This window comes from Lithobates pipiens, unplaced genomic scaffold (assembly GCF_037356315.1).
Source record: "Lithobates pipiens isolate NorthernLeopardFrog02 unplaced genomic scaffold, aLitPip1_a1.2 Scaffold_23, whole genome shotgun sequence".
NCBI lineage: Eukaryota > Metazoa > Chordata > Amphibia > Anura > Ranidae > Lithobates > Lithobates pipiens.
In genome coordinates this window covers 123247205-123265990 of record NW_027507785.1, presented here as the reverse complement: position 1 = coordinate 123265990, position 18786 = coordinate 123247205, and the positions used below count along the sequence as shown (strand labels likewise).

Genomic DNA, 18786 nt, shown 5'->3' with positions numbered 1-18786 from the left:
TTTGCTTCAGGAGCGATCCGGGATGAGGGGACGGCCGTTGGTTTCTGGCCATCCCCTCTCGATCGCTCCGGGCGAATGAGAAGCTTCCACCCGCTGTGTATAGTAAACAAAGGCAGGGAGGAAGTGATGTCATTCTCCTCGGGGCGGTCTTTTTGACCGGACTACGAGGAGAAGACTGAAAGTAAGTGTGCACCAACACTACACTGACATGTAGGCACACACAGGCACACAACCCCCCCGATCACCCCCCCGATCGCCCCCCGCCCCCCCTTCCAGTCACAGTGTCACTGATTGCAGTGATCATTTATTTACTGATCACTGCATTCAGTGTCAGTTGTAAAAGTAAAAAGTGTCAGGGCAGTTAGTGTTAGGTCCAGGTTAGCCCCCTACCACCCCCCAATAAAGGTTTAACCCCCTGATTGCCCCTAGAGTTAACCCTTTCACCCCCTTTTGCCAGTGTCACTAAGCAATCATTTTTCTGATCGCTGCATTAGTGTCGCTAGTGTCGCTAGGTAGCTAGTTATTTTTTTAGGTTCACCGCCAGGTTTTTATAGCGCTAGGTACCCCGATATACTACCCAATAATGGTTTTAACCCCCTGATTGCCCCTAGTTAACCCTTTCACCCCCTTTTGCCAGTGTCACTAAGCGATCATTTTTCTGATTGCTGCATTAGTGTCGCTAGTGTCGCTAGGTAGCTAGTTATTTTTTTAGGTTCACTGCCAGGTTTTTATAGCGCTAGGTACCCCCATATACTACCCAATAATGGTTTTAACCCCCTGATTGCCCCTAGTTAACCCTTTCACCCCCTTTTGCCAGTGTCACTAAGCAATCGTTTTTCTGATCGCTGCATTAGTGTCACTGGTGCCGCTAAGTAGCTAGTTATTTTTTTAGGTTCACCGCCAGGTTTTTATAGCGCTAGGTACCCCCATATACTACCCAATAACAGTTTTAACCCCCTGATTGCCCCTAGTTTACCCTTTCACCCCCTTTTGCCAGTATTACTAAGCGATCATTTTTCTGATCGCTGCATTAGTGTCACTGATGCCGCTAGGTAGCTAGTTATTTTTTTAGGTTCACCGCCAGGTTTTTATAGCGCTAGGTACCCCGATATACTACCCAATAATGGTTTTAACCCCCTGATTGCCCCTAGTTAACCCTTTCACCCCCTTTTGCCAGTGTCACTAAGCGATCATTTTTCTGATCGCTGCATTAGTGTCACTAGTGTCGCTAGGTAGCTAGTTATTTTTTTAGGTTCACCGCCAGGTTTTTATAGCGCTAGGTACCCCCATATACTACCCAATAATGGTTTTAACCCCCTGATTGCCCCTAGTTAACCCTTTCACCAGCGATCACCGTATAAGTGTCACTGGTGACGCTGGTTAGCCAGTTAGTTATATAGGTTCCCCGTCAGGTTTTTATATAGCGCCAGGGACCCCCATATACTACCTAATAAAAATTTGAACCCCCTGATTGTTACGGGTGACTCTGGTTAGTTAGTTTGCTTTTTATAGCATCAGGGCACCCACCATTTATTACCCAATAAAGGTTTAACCCCCTGATCACCCGTCGGGTGATATCAATTAGGTTTTAGGGTCAGGGTCTGCGTCGCCCCAGGCAGCGCTAGGTTAGTGCCAGTACCGCTAACACCCACGCGCAAAGCATAAACCTCCCGTAGTGGTATAGAATCTGAACAGGTCAATATCTGATCTGATCAGATCAGATCTATACTAGCGTCCCCAGCAGTTTAGGGTTCCAAAAAAACGCATTGTTAGCGGGATCAGCCCAGATACCTGCTAGCACCTGCGTTTTGCCCCTCCGCCCAGCCCACCCAAGTGCAGTATCGATCGATCACTGTCACTTACAAAACACTAAACACATAACTACAGCGATCGCAGAGTCAGGCCTGATCCCTGCGATCGCTAACAGTTTTTTTTGGTAGTGTTTTATATTTAAATCCGGAAGGCAGTGCTTGGTTTTCGGGGTCCCGTACGTGGCTAGGCTCCTAAAAAGTCCCCCACATGTGGTATCCCCGTACTCGGAAGAAGCAGCAGAATTTATTTTGGGGTGTAATTTGACTTATGCCCATAGCATGTGTGAGCAATATATCATTTAGTGATAACTTTGTGCAAAAAAATTTTTTTTAATATTCCTGAAATTTACAGAATAAAATATTTAAATATAAAATATAAAATATTTCATGGACTCATCATCAGTAAATAGCTTGGGGTGTCTACTTTCCAAAATGGGGTCATTTGGGGGGGTTTTGTGCAATTTTGGCATTTTATGGCCTTCGAAACTGTGATAGGTAGTGAGGAGTGAAATCAAAAATTTGCACCCTTAGAAACCCTGAAGGCAGTGATTGGTTTTCGGGGTGCCGTACGCAGCTAGACTCCCAAAAAGTCCCACATATGTGGTATCCTCGTACTCAGGAGAAGCAGCAGAATATATTTTGGGGTGCAATTCCACATATAACTATGGCATGTGTGAGCAATATATCATTTAGTGACAACTTTTTGTAAACTTATTTTTTTGTCATTATTCAATCACTTGGGACAAAAAAAAAAAATATTCAATGGGCTCAACATGCCCCTCAGCAATTTCCTTGGGGTGTCTACTTTCCAAAATGGGGTCATTTGGTGGGGGGGGGGGGGGTTTGTACTGCCCTGCCATTTTAGCACCTCAAGAAATGGGATAGGCAGTCATAAATTAAAAGCTGTGTAAATTCCAGAAAATGTACTCTAGTTTGTAGATGCTATAACTTTTGCGCAAACCAATAAATATACGCTTATTGACATTTTTTTTTACTAAAGACATGTGGCTGAATAAATTTTGCCCTAAATGTATGACTAAAATTGAGTTTATTCGATTTTTCTTATAACAAAAAGTAGAAAATATCTTTTCGGTCTTTTTCCATTTATATCGCAAAAAATAAAAATCGCAGAGGCAATCAAATACCATCAAAAGAAAGCTCTATTTGTGTGAAGAAAAGGATGCAAATTTCGTTTGGGTACAACATTGCATGACCGCGCAATTACCAGTTAAAGCAGTGCAGTGCGAAATTGTAAAAAGACCTCTGGTCCTTAGGCTGAAAATTGGTCCAGGGCAAAAGTGGTTAAGCTATGCTTGTTCCTCGGCTGTAAACTCTAATCCTCCTTAGAAGGTACATATGCATATGTAAAATGATGAAATCCCATTTATAAAATACTGTATTTATTGGCGTATAACACTCACTTTTTCACCATGAAAATCGGGTGCAAATAGCGTGTGCGTGTTATACGCCAATACAAAAATTTAAGTTTTTCCTGAAACTTCCCTCTTAAAATAAACGTGCGTGTTATACGCCGATAAATACGGTACATTATCATATAATAAACCACTATAGACCATATGTCTGTGCTTATAAGGAAAGTTATTATTATATATATCCATGTATAAATAATCGGGTGAGAGAAACAGCCATATAAAGAAGCAGAACCCTTACAGGCAGTAAAGTCAAGACAAATGCAGGCATTCAAAAACAAAAAGTAAAAAGTAAAATCAAGACAGATGCAGACAGTCAAAAACAAAGACAAAAAATGTACAAAGATCAATTATCTTGTATATATTAGTCCAATTCAGGTGATGAGAAAAGTTAAAGAAATGTCTTGATTTAAGGCATTAGTTTTAAAACCAATCCTGGAATGAGTGTCTAAGCGTAGGGAGGACATGAAAAACAGATAGTAAAGTATGAACATATATGCTAACCTCCATATTAGTGTGACATATGGAATGACCATGACCCATATAAATGCATGCATATAAACGTGTTTTCTTGGTCGATGTGTACGTGCATTGACAATAGTCCGCACAATAGCAACATCGATGCATGTAATAGCAACGGGTCGTTCAGAGCCAAGCCATTTGTAAACTCATGTTAATGCATGTGTATATATATATATTTTTAAATAATTGATGTGAACATGTATGGACAAATCCACATAACAACTACACCAATATATGAAACAAAATCGGGTCACTCAGATCCAAGCCACACAAGACAAAGCAAATATGTTTAAAGTATTTTGACTTTTACAGAGATATGTAAATAAAACAAACACATAAACCTCTATGTTAATATAACATGTAACAAATGTCAAAAAATTCAGAATAGATGAGAACCATGGCCAGTTTTGGAGTACATATGTGAACGTACATAGGTAACCGATAAACCAGTGCATGAATAGTAATCTGCACTATGACTGCATCGGTACACATAACGACATCGGATCAAATCGGAACCGATGTTGTTGTACCACACAAGACCAAACCGATATCCCTCTGTGCTGCTACAATTCTAAATACAAGGTATATGTGTGGGACATATGACTCTAGGGACCTTGAAGGCCATGCATGCAAGTATATATATACAACTCACCGAACCATGAGTCCTGTTAGTTGTATATGTATACTTTATCGGTTACCTATGTACGTTCACATATGTACTCCAAAACTGGCCATGGTTATCATCTATTTAGATTTTGTGACAATTGTTACATGTTATATTAACATAGAGGTTTATGTGTTTGTTTTATTTACATATCTCTGTAAAAGTCTCTCATATTGCACCAGATGCTGGGCTAACTGTCCGGTCACTTCAGGCTGGTACATTAATTACTGCCTTAATGGCAGCATTATTGGTCAGTCTTCCTTGGCTCACCAGGTTGTTGCTGTTGTTAGGCAGCCTGGACTTGTGGTTCTTCGGTTAGCTGCTTGAAATAGATATATTGTAGCCATAGTTGTCTGCTGGAAGGGCTACTTGTGGTTCAGCACTCAGGGTTGTCATGACCTCTACTAAAGTCATTGGGGTCTGAGCTGTCTTTTGGGGGTGGGTGTTCAGGCCAAAAGCTTCCTTCACCCAGGATGGGTTGGGTTGGGCTGGGATTTGTAGTTCCACAAAGTATGGCTGCTTAGAGCTCCTCATTTCTTTAGTATCGTCCATCCGTGCAGCTACGGTTAGGAGGGGGTGGGAGTAGGCACAGCTTAATTCTTAGTTCCCAGAATAAGGGGGGGGGGGAATGGAGGGGGAGGGTTCTCAACATTTTATAGCTCAGGTAATGTGAGGATGTCAGTTCTGGTGGGTCCGTTGCTACACTTGTACTAGCGTACTAGCTTTCTGAGTCTATCGCTGTTTTATTATGTAATTTATGTACATTTAACAGTGTCCTTTTTCATATTCATTTAATTTCCATGTCTTATCATAACCTTCAAGGTTCCAGTGGTTGGGGAAGGGAGGGAAATCACTGAGAGTAAGTACGAAGAAGGGAGGGCTGATTGATGATTGATGGGGAAGCTCCACTGACGTGGTTATTTTTTATGTGACTCCATGCCATCACTTCTGTTGAACCATTTCTGTCATGTGGGGGTTGCATTTGGTGTTGGGGGCTCATGCAGCTCACTTCCATTCACCTCTAGATGGGGGGGGGGGGGGGGCGTATCAGCATTCCAGGACCCGCTAATGTAGGGCTGGTATACGGGTAGGCCAACTTCTCATTGGGAGCAAGAAAAAGTTAGGGTCTGGAAAAACCATTCTACCACCTCCATCCTTACAATAAACAAAAAAGAACAAGAGCCCTAGGACTTTGAGTGAGGTGGGAGAAATTTGGCAAACGTTCACAAAAAAATGCAATAAGGTCAATTTATTAATTACAAAATGTTGCATAACCAATGGGAACAGCAATAAATGTGCGTTACCCGGCATAGTGGCCCAGTTAAGAACACAAGCAAAGATAAATATCAAGTCATTACATTGAATACACATCCATTAAATAATAAAATTGATTTACATTGGTAAAAACAATTGATATATATACATCATCATAGGAGGTAGAAATTGTACATGCGTAAATAAAACACTATGTAAACAGTAGTAACACACTGCAAAAAGTGCCCAGCAGTGTAAACATAACAGGAAGCATCGATCGTGCCCTACGCGTTTCGCGAGTCTATTGCTCGCTCTTCAGGGGCAGATGCATTATTCTCTGAAACAAAAAATATATATAATGCAGAATTAATATAAAAAATAAAAATTGAAAAGGGGAAGGTTTGGTTGGCAGGAGGGGTCAAAAAGACGAGAGCCTCCTACTTACCAATCCGCTGGGCTAGGTCTCCAAAAACTGATGACAAGACGGCGGCAGTAGAAAGTGTCCAAGTCGGGGACTGAGGGGACGCAGCAAGTGAACCGCAGAAGGAAGGAACCAGGACGTCCAGCACAGGCTGCACAAAGCACTCGGTCAGCGGTCTCTAGTATATCAAACACGTATCTAGAAGGTATGTGTATATAGATGTATAAGGGTATGAATAGATATGCACATGTCTAAAGAGACAGAATGAAACCATAGAGAAGCATAACATACTAAACTTCAATGATAGGAGTCAACATACTTGTCTAGGTTCATACAGGTTAAAATGCTCCATATCTCTGTATGCATATAGTAGTCAATACTCTAAATGGTATGGGGGCTGTGCTAAATTAAAATAAATTAAACAAACAGACAATACAATATGGGTGGATAGGTAGTATTGAAGTAAATCCATGAGTCTGCTTGATGTATTACCTTGAGAAACTAAAAAGAGCCACAGCACGGGACGTGCATGCCTAAACCTGTGACCACTACATCAGACCGACATCCCGCAAATGCAAGTTGCAGCCGCGCCGGACATCCGGATATACCCACGGCAAGTCCACAAACTCCGCCCCCAGCGTCATGTACGGATAGTGATGTGCTGGCGTCAATGGCGCCAACCATCACAGGGGGTGTGCACCTGCAATCACCCAACCTCCATCCGAGATGTTCCACACAGCCCACGGTAATGTGAAATCGAAGGACATCACAGTGTGGGCGTGGAAAACATGTTCCCATTGGTTATGCAACATTTTGTAATTAATAAATTGACCTTATTGCATTTTTTTGTGAACGTTTGCCAAATTTCTCCCACCTCACTCAAAGTCCTAGGGCTCTTGTTCTTTTTTGTTAACTTCTCATTGGGCGTATTTCATCTCTAGGTTTCGTCACTTTGGGTATCATGTAGTTACGGCACACACTAGTATTCTTTTCTATCCTCATAAGCATGTCTATTTCTACCTTTTGTTTGGTTATTTTCTTCACATATACATGTGATATTGATTTAGGTGGTTCCCAGCTTATACGCAACGCCAGCAAGGGGTGTGTGTTCCTTTTGTCACAGGTATAGTTAGCTAGTGCTCACATCTCAGGATCTGTCACATCTACAGATCCATAAAAGCTGAGGTTTAGTTTTGAAATTATTGTTGGACCACAATCTTCTCGCCAGTATACCATATGTCATACAATGCACTTTCACCTCATCACACCTTTACAACTACTCACCATGGTCTGTGGGTACCTTAGCCCTGAGTGTCAGTTTTTAATTACCTGTCTTTGTGATGCAGGTTCCTCAAGCTCATGTACTGCATACACTAGGGTGGTGTTTGTCATTCGGTTAATATTCACGCGCTGTTGGTCTTGTCATTTCTGTACCTACAGCCATATAATTAGTTTTGCGTTTTGTTGTTTTTCATGTTTCTGGTAGTTCTCATTTTCTCTAGTTTTTGTTTCCTTGGATCAGGGCATGTCGCACATTTCAGAAAGCAACAAATTCGCAATCATCCCTCTAACCCCGCGTGGGGATTCAAAACATGGTAGCACCCCATCGTTAAGGAGTTGGACTATTCCTAAGCTCATAGCTGAGCTTCATCACAGAGATATACAGTGGTGTGAAAAAGTGTTTGCCCCCTTCCTCATTTCCTGTTCCTTTGCATGTTTGTCACACTTAAGTGTTTCGGAACATCAAACCAATTTAAACAATAGTCAAGGACAACACAAGTAAACACAAAATGCAATTTGTAAATGAAGGTGTTTATTATTAAAGATGAAAAAAATCCAAACCATCATGGCCCTGTGTGAAAAAGTGATTGCCCCCCTTGTTAAAACATACTATAACTGTGGTTGTCCACACCTGAGTTCAATTTCTCTAGCCACACCCAGGCCTGATTATTGCCACACCTGTTCACAATCAAGGCATCACTTAAATAGGAGCTGCTTGACACAGTAAGGTCCACCAGAAGATCCTTAAAAGCTACACATCATGCCGAGACCCAAAGAAATTCAGGAACAATTGAGAAAGAAAGTAATTGAGATCTATCAGTCTGGAAAGGGTTATAAAGCCATTTCCAAAGCTGTGGGAATCCAGCGAACCACAGTGAGAGCCATTATCCACAAATGGCGAAGACATGGAACAGTGGTGAACCTTCCCAGGAGTGGCCGGCTGCCCAAAATTACCCCAAGAGCGCAGCGACGACTCATCTAAGAGGTCACAAAAGACCCCACAACAACGTCCAAGGAACTGCAGGCCTCACTTGCCTCAGTTAAGGTCAGCGTTCATGCCTCCACCATCAGGAAAAGACTGGGCAAAAATGGCCTGCATGGCAGAGTTCCAAGGAGAAAACCACTGCTGAGCAAAAAGAACATCAAAGCTCGTCTCAATTTCTCCACAACACATCTTGATGATCCCCAAGACTTTTGGGACAACATTCTGTGGACCGATGAGACAAAAGTGGAACTCTTTGGAAGGTGTGTGTCCAAGTATATCTGGCGTAGAAGGAACACTGCATTTCATAAAAAGAACATTATACCAACAGTAAAATATGGTGGTGGTAGTGTGATGGTCTGGGGCTGTTTTGCTGCTTCAGGACCTGGAAGACTTGCCGTGATAAAAGGAACTATGAATTCTGCTGTCTACCAAGAGATCCTGAAGGAGAATGTCCGACCATCTGTTCGTGTACTCAAGCTGAAACGAACTTGGGTTCTGCAGCAGGACAATGATCCTAAACACACCAGCAAGTCCACCACCGAATGGCTGAAGAAAAACAAAATGAAGACTTTGGAGTGGCCTAGCCAAAGTCCTGACCTGAATCCTATTGAGATGTTGTGGTATGACCTTAAAAAGGTCGTTCATGCTCGAAAACCCTCTAATGTAACTGAATTAGGACAATTCTGCAAAGATGAGTGGGCCAAAATTCCTCCAGGACGCTGTAAAAGCCTCATTGCACGTTATCGCAAACGCTTGGTTGCAGTTGTTGCTGCTAAGGGTGGCCCAACCAGTTATTAGGTTTAGGGGGCAATCACTTTTTCACACAGGGCCATGATGTTTTGGATTTTTTTTCACCTTTAATAATAAACACCTTCATTTACAAATTGCATTTTGTGTTTACTTGTGTTGTCCTTGACTATTGTTTAAATTGGTTTGATGTTCCGAAACACTTAAGTGTGACAAACATGCAAAGGAACAGGAAATGAGGAAGGGGGCAAACACTTTTTCACACCACTGTACCTTTCCTGGCTACAACCAGGGAGGCAGTACCCTTTAGATTGTTATTCTCAACTCCGTCCCAACCTCTTCCATCCACCAGCGCAAAACATGTTTCTGTGCATAACTTAACTCAGATTCACATGGTGCTTAATACACTCTTAACACCCATGCTACAAGTGCAAAACAGTATGAAGGTGATGAAACCCCGCTCCACCTCCACGCTAGAGCTGAGGTGTCAGCTGTGCCCCCAGCTCCTGCTCTTCCAAGTGCTCTGGCAGGTAATTTTGTAATTTCCTTACCTGTGGTAGCTCCTTCACCGTCACATACCGGCACATGCACTGCGAATGCGCAAGTTTTTGTTTTTATCGATACAAGCAGAGCTTTTATCCTATCCTTGCAAGGAGTTATTTTATACAATTGGAATTTGTTTGATACGTCAATAAACTTTTAAAGGAATCTCTGCACTATTGGATTTCCTTTTCTTTCCATATCCTTTATGGTGAAGTTATCAAGTGCTGTGGAGGTACCTATTTTGTTGCTTACCTGCAAGTGCGTTATGGAAGGCGTCTCTCACTTCTGTCTACCGGCCATCTGGAAGTGAAATTACTGTAATTCCATACAGCGTTCCTGGTTTCCCTCATCTAAGCCTGTTTTGACCCCCCAGAACAAGGGCGGTCGCAGGCTTTCCGGTAAGCCTCCATTGCTTATTGTAAGGTGACAACACTAGTGGTGCAAAATATAGATCTATGGTTTTGCACCAGAAAAATACTTCCAATATTCTTCGTTTGGACACTTTCACTTATGAACACTTTGTGATCACAATTTTGTGTGTATATGCATGTATTTTGGTAATATATCGTTTATTTTGGATATTTTTTTGATGGTTGTTTTACACTTGACTACACATGGACTATTTTCAATTCATGTTTTTTTTTTTTACATTTGATTATGTACACTAATGCTTTATTGTAAATTCATTGTTTATGTTGTTATTATATTTGGTACATATATTTTTTATTAGATGTCTTATCCAGCGTTGCACTACTTTTTTTACTTAATGGCATGGTATAACATGGTACAAAAGTTATTTGCCTCTTGCCATGAGAAGCATTCCTACCAAGGGTAGAGCTGTTGTTCCAGGTTACTGGTCCTTCCCCTGTATCAGGACTCTGACTCAGTTGTCAGATTACAAAGAGATGCATGAGCCAACCTAATCATGTGGGACCAGTTCCCACGTATCTAGAATGGCATCTCCATGTTCATTGCACAACCAACGAGCAGGTCCCCTACAGTGTTTTTCAGATGCTGCTGCCTTAGTCGGTTTGTAGCCATCTTTGGAAGTGAGTGGTTGGCTTTGTCTGCCCAAGTTTGTGCATATTTCGGCATTGTTTGTTATTTACCATATAATGGCAGTTACAGTCACATGGGGACTGGTTGGTCAAGGAGCTCAGTGCTGTTCTTTACAGATGGTTTGGCCACAACCTAATTATTAATAAGGTAGATCAGGTCCCTTCTCATCATGTCCTTCATGCGAAGGTTGACATGGCTAGGCCTGACGTACAAGTTTCATTATCTAGAATACTCTGAAGGCAAATACCAAGGTTTGGAAGATTTTTCTCAGGTTCATGACTCTGGCTTTTGCTGTATATTGCCACAGCAAATTGGCCTAATCCGTCAACACTATCAAGTATCGATCAGGTGTCCAGCACTTCAGACCCCTGCAAACTCCTGACAATCTGTCCATTTTTGCAGCTCCCCCTCTCTAAGCCATGCTAAGGAGTATTCAGAGAAATCAGGGATGATCACATTTGTCACGGCTACCAGTTCCCATTTTGGCGCAGGACCCAGTTAGTGCTCAAGGCAGTTCCCTCTTCACTACGTTTCACTGTAACAATTTTCAGAACTACAGTAACTGGTGTCCGATTGAAATGTTTGACCTTCTCAGCAATCATTTTGCAGTGGCTCCTCTGGACAACCCTTTGCTCCCTTTTCTCATGCACCCTCTCACTGCAAAGCAGTTCGTTCTCATGTCTGGATTTACTCACCAAATTAGGCTTCAATCCAAAACCATTTTCTGGATATTTGTTTAGGTTCGGGGTAGCTTTCGCAGGTTCCAAACAGGGGGTCCCTTTTTTATCATCAAGTTCATGGGAGTTCATCCTGTTATAGCAGTTACGTACCGGAACCCTACACTGAAGTTACCCTGACATTCGCTACTTTACTAGACTGATGATTTTTATCTGCTCTTCATCAAAGCTTTCATATCACACCTACTTTTGTGTCTTTTTGCCCTCTTTTAGGTGTACTGCCCAGCTAGGCCAAGGCACACCTCAGGTCTTGGTAATTAGAGTTATTGCACTTCCAAGAAGACTCTGATTACAAGGTAAGAAGGCTGGCCTCTGTCAAAGATCCGTGTCGGCTCGTCTTCATGGTTCCAACCCACCTGTTTCCCCCAAAACCTTGAAATATACATATACACATCACACACTTTTCATATTCATACATTCTGGGTATGCCCTCTTTTAGGCGTACTGATCAGCAAGGCCAAGGCACACCTCAGGTCTTGGTAGTTAGGGTTATTGCATTTCCAAGACTTTGACTACAAAACTTATAAAAGTCCAGTAAAGAAACACTGTTGAATCTTTTTTTGGTACCCTGTGTTCACTAAATGTAAATGCATTTTTACAAAAAAATTTAAACAAAAATCAACATCTACCCAGTGACCGGCTTCAGTGAAGTGGAGAGATCAGCTGCAGAGCCTGGGCGGTGATGTCACCCATATGCTTACAATTGGGCATCTGTTGTCGGCTGTCCCTCCTCTACACTGAAGCTAGTGCTGGGGGTGCCTTCAGAATAGTTAAGTATAGACATCTTTCCTCTACGGGGTAGTTAGACTAGGGCTTAGAATGAGGGTGGGAGTAGGTTTAGGAATAGTTAGTATTTGACTGGACTTCCACTTTTATACTCTACAAGACTAAGTTTATAGAATTTACATTTATATATATATATGTCATATAGCTTACGTCATTGTTGCACCAGGGTCAGAAGTCATTTGATTAGTGATAAAAACAGCAACATTGTATTCTGAAAAGAGAGAGAATAATAAAATACCTGTTTTAAAGTTAATTGTTGAGGTTAGAAGCAGACATAAGTTGACATATTTTTCAAAGTAAGAAGAAAAAAAAAAACGTTACAGATTCCAGCAAGACTGAAGTATAGGAAACCTGTACAGAATAGAAATATGAGGTTGCCATTTCTGAACTCTTCTACTGAAAATACTTTCTACATGGATTTCTTTAATACTTTCTGAGTCTGCGAGTGAGCCCTCGTGGAGGGCTTTATGCTTCCTTTTCCACCATTGTATGGTTGATCAGGCAGCTAATTTCCAGAGAGGTCAGCAGGTCAGCTTGGCAACTAACATTTGCAGAATAACAAGACAGTAAAAACTTCAGATATGGATAGGTCACATTTGTGGTAAGGTATACATATCCGATAACACCACAGAAATAAAGATTTAACGTTGACCAGAATGCAAGGACATAAAAAACAAGCAAGACTTATTTTTGCACATAATGCAAAATTCGCAATTCGCAAATAATTAGCTAAATTCGCAAATAGTTATCTCCACTTTACAAGTTCACATAACCAACCTGTACTGAGCCCGTCAAATGCCTTCTTAACCACTTGCTGACGCCGATATATGTCAGCAGAATGGCGCTCCTGTGCAAACTGACATATCTGTACGTCAGTCTATAAAAGCAGTATAGCGGGTGCGCACGTGCCCGCCGCAGGTCCCGTGGACCCGATGTCTGCCGGCGGCCCGTGACCGTGGCGAGGAGAGGCAGAACAGGGAACTGCCTATGTAAACAGGGCATTTCCCTGTTCTGCCTAGTGACATGACAGGGATCTACTGCTCCCAGTGATCTCTGTCATGTTTAAGTAAGCACACCCCCCCTACAGTTAGAACACGCTGAGGTACACACTTAACCCCTTGATCTCCCCCTAGTGTTAACCCCTTCCCTGCCATTGTCCTTTTTACATTGATCAGTGCATTTTTATATCACTGATCAATGTAATAATGTAACTGGTCCCCTAAAAGTGTAATTTGGGGTCAGATTTGGCTGCCGCAATGTCGCAGTCCCGCTAAAAATCGCTGATCTTTTTTAGCAAAAATATGTAGAAGAACAGGATTTTTAAAACAGCTTACCTGTAAAATCCTTTTCTTTGATGTACATCAGGGGACACAGAGCCATAGTAGTTACTATGTGGGTTACATGGACCACTGATAGGTGGTGGACACTGGCACGCACCTAAGGCAAGACGTGTACTCCCTATATAACCCCTCCCACTACTGGGAGTCCTCAGTTTTGTAGCCAAGCAATACAAGTGTACACCAAGAAGGGATGGACCTCTGTGTCCCCTGATGTACATCAAAGAAAAGGATTTTACAGGTAAGCTGTTTTAAAAATCCTGTTTTCTTTTCTTACATCAGGGGACACAGAGCCATAGTAGTTACTATGTGGGATGTCCCATAGCAATGGCAACTGAAGGGGTGGGAGACATAACAAAAAACAGGAGGCCAGAGGACTCATACTGCAGCCTGCAGTATACTGAACCCAAAGGCAATATCCTCCTGACCTTTAATATCGATTTGATAAAATCTGATAAACATATGAACCGAAGACCAAGTCGCGGCCTTACAGATCTGAGCCATAGAGGCCTGATGATGCACCCCCCAATAGGCACTAATTGCCCTGGATGAGTGTGCTCTAGCATAAGAAGGAAGAATTTTCTTCTTAAGTCGAAGCTTGCACAATCACTTGACAAATCCATTTGGAAAATAGTAGATCTTGACACTGCCTGTCCACATTTTGGACCTTCTGGCAGTACAAACAAAATGTGTTTTGCGAACCTGAGCGGTAGCCTTTAAATAGACTCTGATCATTCTTACTACATCAAGGGAATGTAGTGCTTTCTCTTCCCTAGATTGAGGCTCTGGGGAGAAAGAAGCAAGAATAATATCTTGGTTTAAATGAAAAAATCATCAACCTCATCCTTATGCATGATCAAATATGGCTCTTTACAAGACAGAGCCGCTAGTTCCGATACTCTTCTAGTAGAAGAAACGGCAACCAGAAAGATTATCTTTCTTGTCAAAAGAACCAAGGAAATTTCTCATAAAGGTACAAGCGGCTGATTCAGCAAAGCCGATAAGTCCAAATTTAAATCCCAAGGATTTAGAGGTGCCTTGATAGGGGGAATAATCTGTGTTACCCCCTGAATAAGCTACGCACCAAGATTGGGAAGCAAGAGGCCATTGAAAAAACACTGACAAGGCCGGGATCTGGCTTTTGATAGAAGTCAAGGCCAGCTTCATTTCAGATCCCATATGCAGGAAATCCTGCCTATGACATACTTCCTGGGATGCCAACCCCTGGATCCACACCAAGAAAGAAATGCCTTCCAGACTCTATAGTAAGCTATTCTGGAAGCCGGCTTCCTGGTATTAATCAAAGTAGAGGGGGCGTGGCTTGGCGCATGGAGGAGACGGCAGCTTGAGACCTCAGCTCCCGCTCCACACCACGAAACGGCGCACAGCCATCCATCGCCTCGCAGCCTTTCCACATGACCAGGAGAGGGACCGGAGACACCCCCCGTACCTCGGGGAACCACAAATCCGGGGAAATCGGCAGTTATTTCGCCACAAAAGGTCCCGCAGGCCGGACCACGCCGGCTTCCAAGATGGCGGCGGCAGCACAAGCGGCCCTCACTGCCTCACAGGTACTCGCTCAGCAACCTGCACCCTCCCCTCCCTCACCGCAATCCCCCGGGCCAGGAAATCAAAGCCCCCACAGCCCGCAGTGTCCCGGGAGCCTTCCGCCCCAATCACACACTCAGCCAGGGACATGGGATATGGAGAGTTACATTAAAGCCCTCCCCACTAAAGGGGACATTGAGGCCTACATCAGCAGGCTAGAGCGCTCCTATAAGCGTGAAATCACTGACCTACGCCACGATATAGGACAGCGCTTTGATGATATTGAAGCTACTGTGGAGGAGTCTGTGACCAGAATCATTGAACATGATCGCATCCTACAAGAACATACAAATCAGATCCAACAACTGTTTTACGGTCTCGACGACCAAGAGAACAGAAGTCGCCGCAATAATATTCGCATCCGAGGGGTACCCGAATCGGTTGAAAACAAGGACCTTGCTAAAGCAGCCACTACAATGTTTAATCAGCTACTGAACAAGCCTAAGGAAGATCATCTGGAAATTGACAGAATTCATAGGTCCCTGGGCCCCCGCAAACCGAACCCCGCTTACCCCAGAGACATTATCTGCCGCATTCACTTCTTCCATACCAAGTCTGAAATCATGCAGGCCGCCCGGAATCAGGAATCCATCTTGTTCAATGGCTCTCCCATCATGCTTTTGACAGATCTCTCACGGCAGACTCTACTTATGCGGAAAGCCCTGAAACCGCTCACGGATGTACTCCACTCCAAGCAAATTAAATACAGATGGGGCTTCCCTTTCCACTTGCTTGCATCTCACGAGGGTAAATCAGCCACCTTTCGCACCCTGGGAGATTTACCTAACTTCCTAGGAGTATTTGAACTGCCGCAGATTAGGATTCCAGACTGGCCATTGGAAGCGGCCACTCCAGGGTTCCCTAAAGCCCCTAGATGGGAAAAGCAATCCAGGAAGAAGAGATCCAGATCTCGTACATCTAAATCTCCACCGGGATGATTCCCTTGTCTCTTTTTTATGGGGGTCCCCCCCCTGAGTTTTTTCCTTTACTGTTGTTGTTTTGAAGTCCTGGCCCTCCTTTTCACAGTGGCCGACGGTGGGTGATTCCTCCTCTCCTTTCCTAGGAGACCATTGGACTGGCCTATGAACTCTGACGATACGTTACAGCCTGAGAAGCTTTGCCTTCTCTACAGGACTACCTCCCTGCCTACTAGTTCTACCTGTTTCTGCCAACTCTTTGGAAAGCTAGACTCGACATAGGCCCCTCTGTTGGCCACTTAGGCCACGGTCGGGTACCTGCTTTGAACACGGACATGGGCTGTAATTCAGTCACTTTGTTACTAAGTTTGCACTGTTAACTATTGGTTTAAGCTCTCTCAATGCACTGTGCTGTGCGCTTTAGACAAGCATTTTTTTTCTATTGTTTGTTTTGCCATGTTGGGGCGGAGCCCCTGAGAATCGCCTTACCAGGTTCCCCACGTTAGGGCGTGCAGAGTCTTTATTGCCTCTGTTTCTTGATATTTCCTAGAAATACTGCGTAGTGTTCATTCCCCTTCTCCCCATTGAATACTAGAGGGTGTGGTTTGACTGCACCCTACCTACCCTACCCGAGGGCACCATATCCCAACATATTCACACGGGCTCACCGGGGCCCTCTTGAGGGTGACGGTGCCCCTGTGTGCTTCCTCTGGACGTTAGTACCAGGCCCCTCTGCTGGAGGTGGTAACTTTTAATTTTTCTTGACGCCCTCCCCTCTCCTGAACCTACACTCCACTCACTGACCCTTTGCTTCTCAAGTTGGAGGCTACCTCCTCCGGCTCCCTTGACAGGAACCCTAGCACCCCCCTCCTGTCCCCCCCTTCTGCTATGTCTCCCTTAGAAATTAAAATCTCCTCTCTCAACTGTAGAGGGTTCAACACCCCAGAGAAGCGTAGACAGCTTCTACATCACTTTCACAAAGCTAAAACGCAAATTTTATTACTGCAAGAAACTCATTTCAGGTCAGATAAACTCCCTTCCATCTCTGACAAACGCTACCCGGCTTGGTTTCATAGCACCAATCCTGACGCTAGAACAAGGGGGGCCTCCGTGGCCTTCCATAATTCCTTTAACCCAACCGTACTTGATCAGGAAATAGACCCTAGAGGTAGATATGTGTTTTTGAAACTACAGGTTCAACAAACTGTTTTAACCATTGTTAATGTTTATTTCCCTAACCAGAATCAGTACCGATTTCTTTCCTCCGTGGCATCCCGCCTCTGTGTATTTGGAACTCACAATTTGATCCTAGGAGGTGATCTGAACGTACCACTAGTACCGAGACTGGACTCTTCCACTGGTAAGTCAAACATACCACCTTCCACACTGACTAATATACGCTCCGCTCTGAAAGACCTGTCCCTTGTAGACCCATGGCGGGTACTCCATCCGTCTGAGCAGGATTACACTTACTACTCTCCTGCACATAACTCTTACAGTCGGCTCGACTATATTCTAGTCTCCCAATCACTATTGGACTGTGACCCTACCTGCGAGATCGGCCTGAAAATCTGGTCTGACCACGCCCCGGTGCATTTGACACTAGGGAATTGAACTGAATGACTGAATGACAATCTCCTGCATGACTCTGTGTGCAATGCGGCGATAAACGCGGCGATCACGGAGTTTAATCTGACCCATGCTCATGACGAAACCTCAAATTTAACCAAATGGGAGGCACTTAAATGTGTTCTACGAGGCATTTTGATACAGCATGGTTCTAGATTAAAAAAAGCCCGCACAGCCGAAATTAGCCGACTGTTCACATTGATATCTACTCTCGAAGATTCCCATAAACGTTCCCTGGACTCTAGGACACTGGCAGAACTCTCTAACGCACGTAGGGACCTCAAACAGATATTCATGGAACGATCTGTGAATGCCTGTACTAAGGGCAGACATGTCTACTATGCTCACGCAAACAAATGCGGGAGACACCTAGCTCGCACAATCCACCCCCAACAACGTAGACAAAATATCTCCCACCTTATATCCCCTTCCCACGTAAAACACTCCAAAAACTCGGAAATAGTTTCGGATTTCCATGACTTTTACTCATCTCTGTACAACCTCCCAGCAGCCAACACGCCCACCCCCTCCTCGCAATTAGACCTCTTACAATATATACAAGACACAGCATTACCTCAGATAACCGGAGAAGCGGCAGCAGACCTGGAACAACCACTGACCACGTCTGACTTTTTAAATGCCATAAAAGGGCTTAAGAAGGGCAAAAGCCCTGGCCCTGACGGCTACACACCTCTGTTTTTCAAGCAACACGCCCAACAATTAGCCCCATTGATGGCAAAGGCATTTGAGGAGGTAGACGACAATCACCCACTATCCCTCGCACTTCTGCAAGCCCAAATAGTGGTGATCCCCAAACCCGGGAAAGATCACACATTATGCGGTAACTATCACCCTATATCTTTATTGAACGTCGACCTGAAGCTTTACGCTAAAATTCTAGCTACACGCTTAGCCCCCCTTCTTCCTTCTTTGATACACGGGGACCAAGTGGGGTTTTTCCCGGGCCGAGAGGCCAGGGACAACACCACGAAAACACTCCACCTAATTTCTTATGCTAAAAAACATAATATTCCTACCTGCCTCTTGGCCTGCGA

The 18786-nt window shown here is 43.7% G+C and overlaps 1 protein-coding gene across 2 annotated transcripts in view; it reads right to left on the bottom strand.

Moving 5' to 3' along the window:
- The window catches only part of DMC1 (DNA meiotic recombinase 1), a 791183-nt gene that overhangs the window by 116294 nt on the left and 656103 nt on the right, over positions 1-18786 (bottom strand). For both annotated transcript variants that reach the window (XM_077450999.1, XM_077450998.1), the window contains one exon: positions 12391-12451. In XM_077450999.1, the coding sequence (XP_077307125.1) occupies positions 12391-12451 (61 nt within the window). The remainder of the gene's footprint in view (positions 1-12390; positions 12452-18786) is intronic.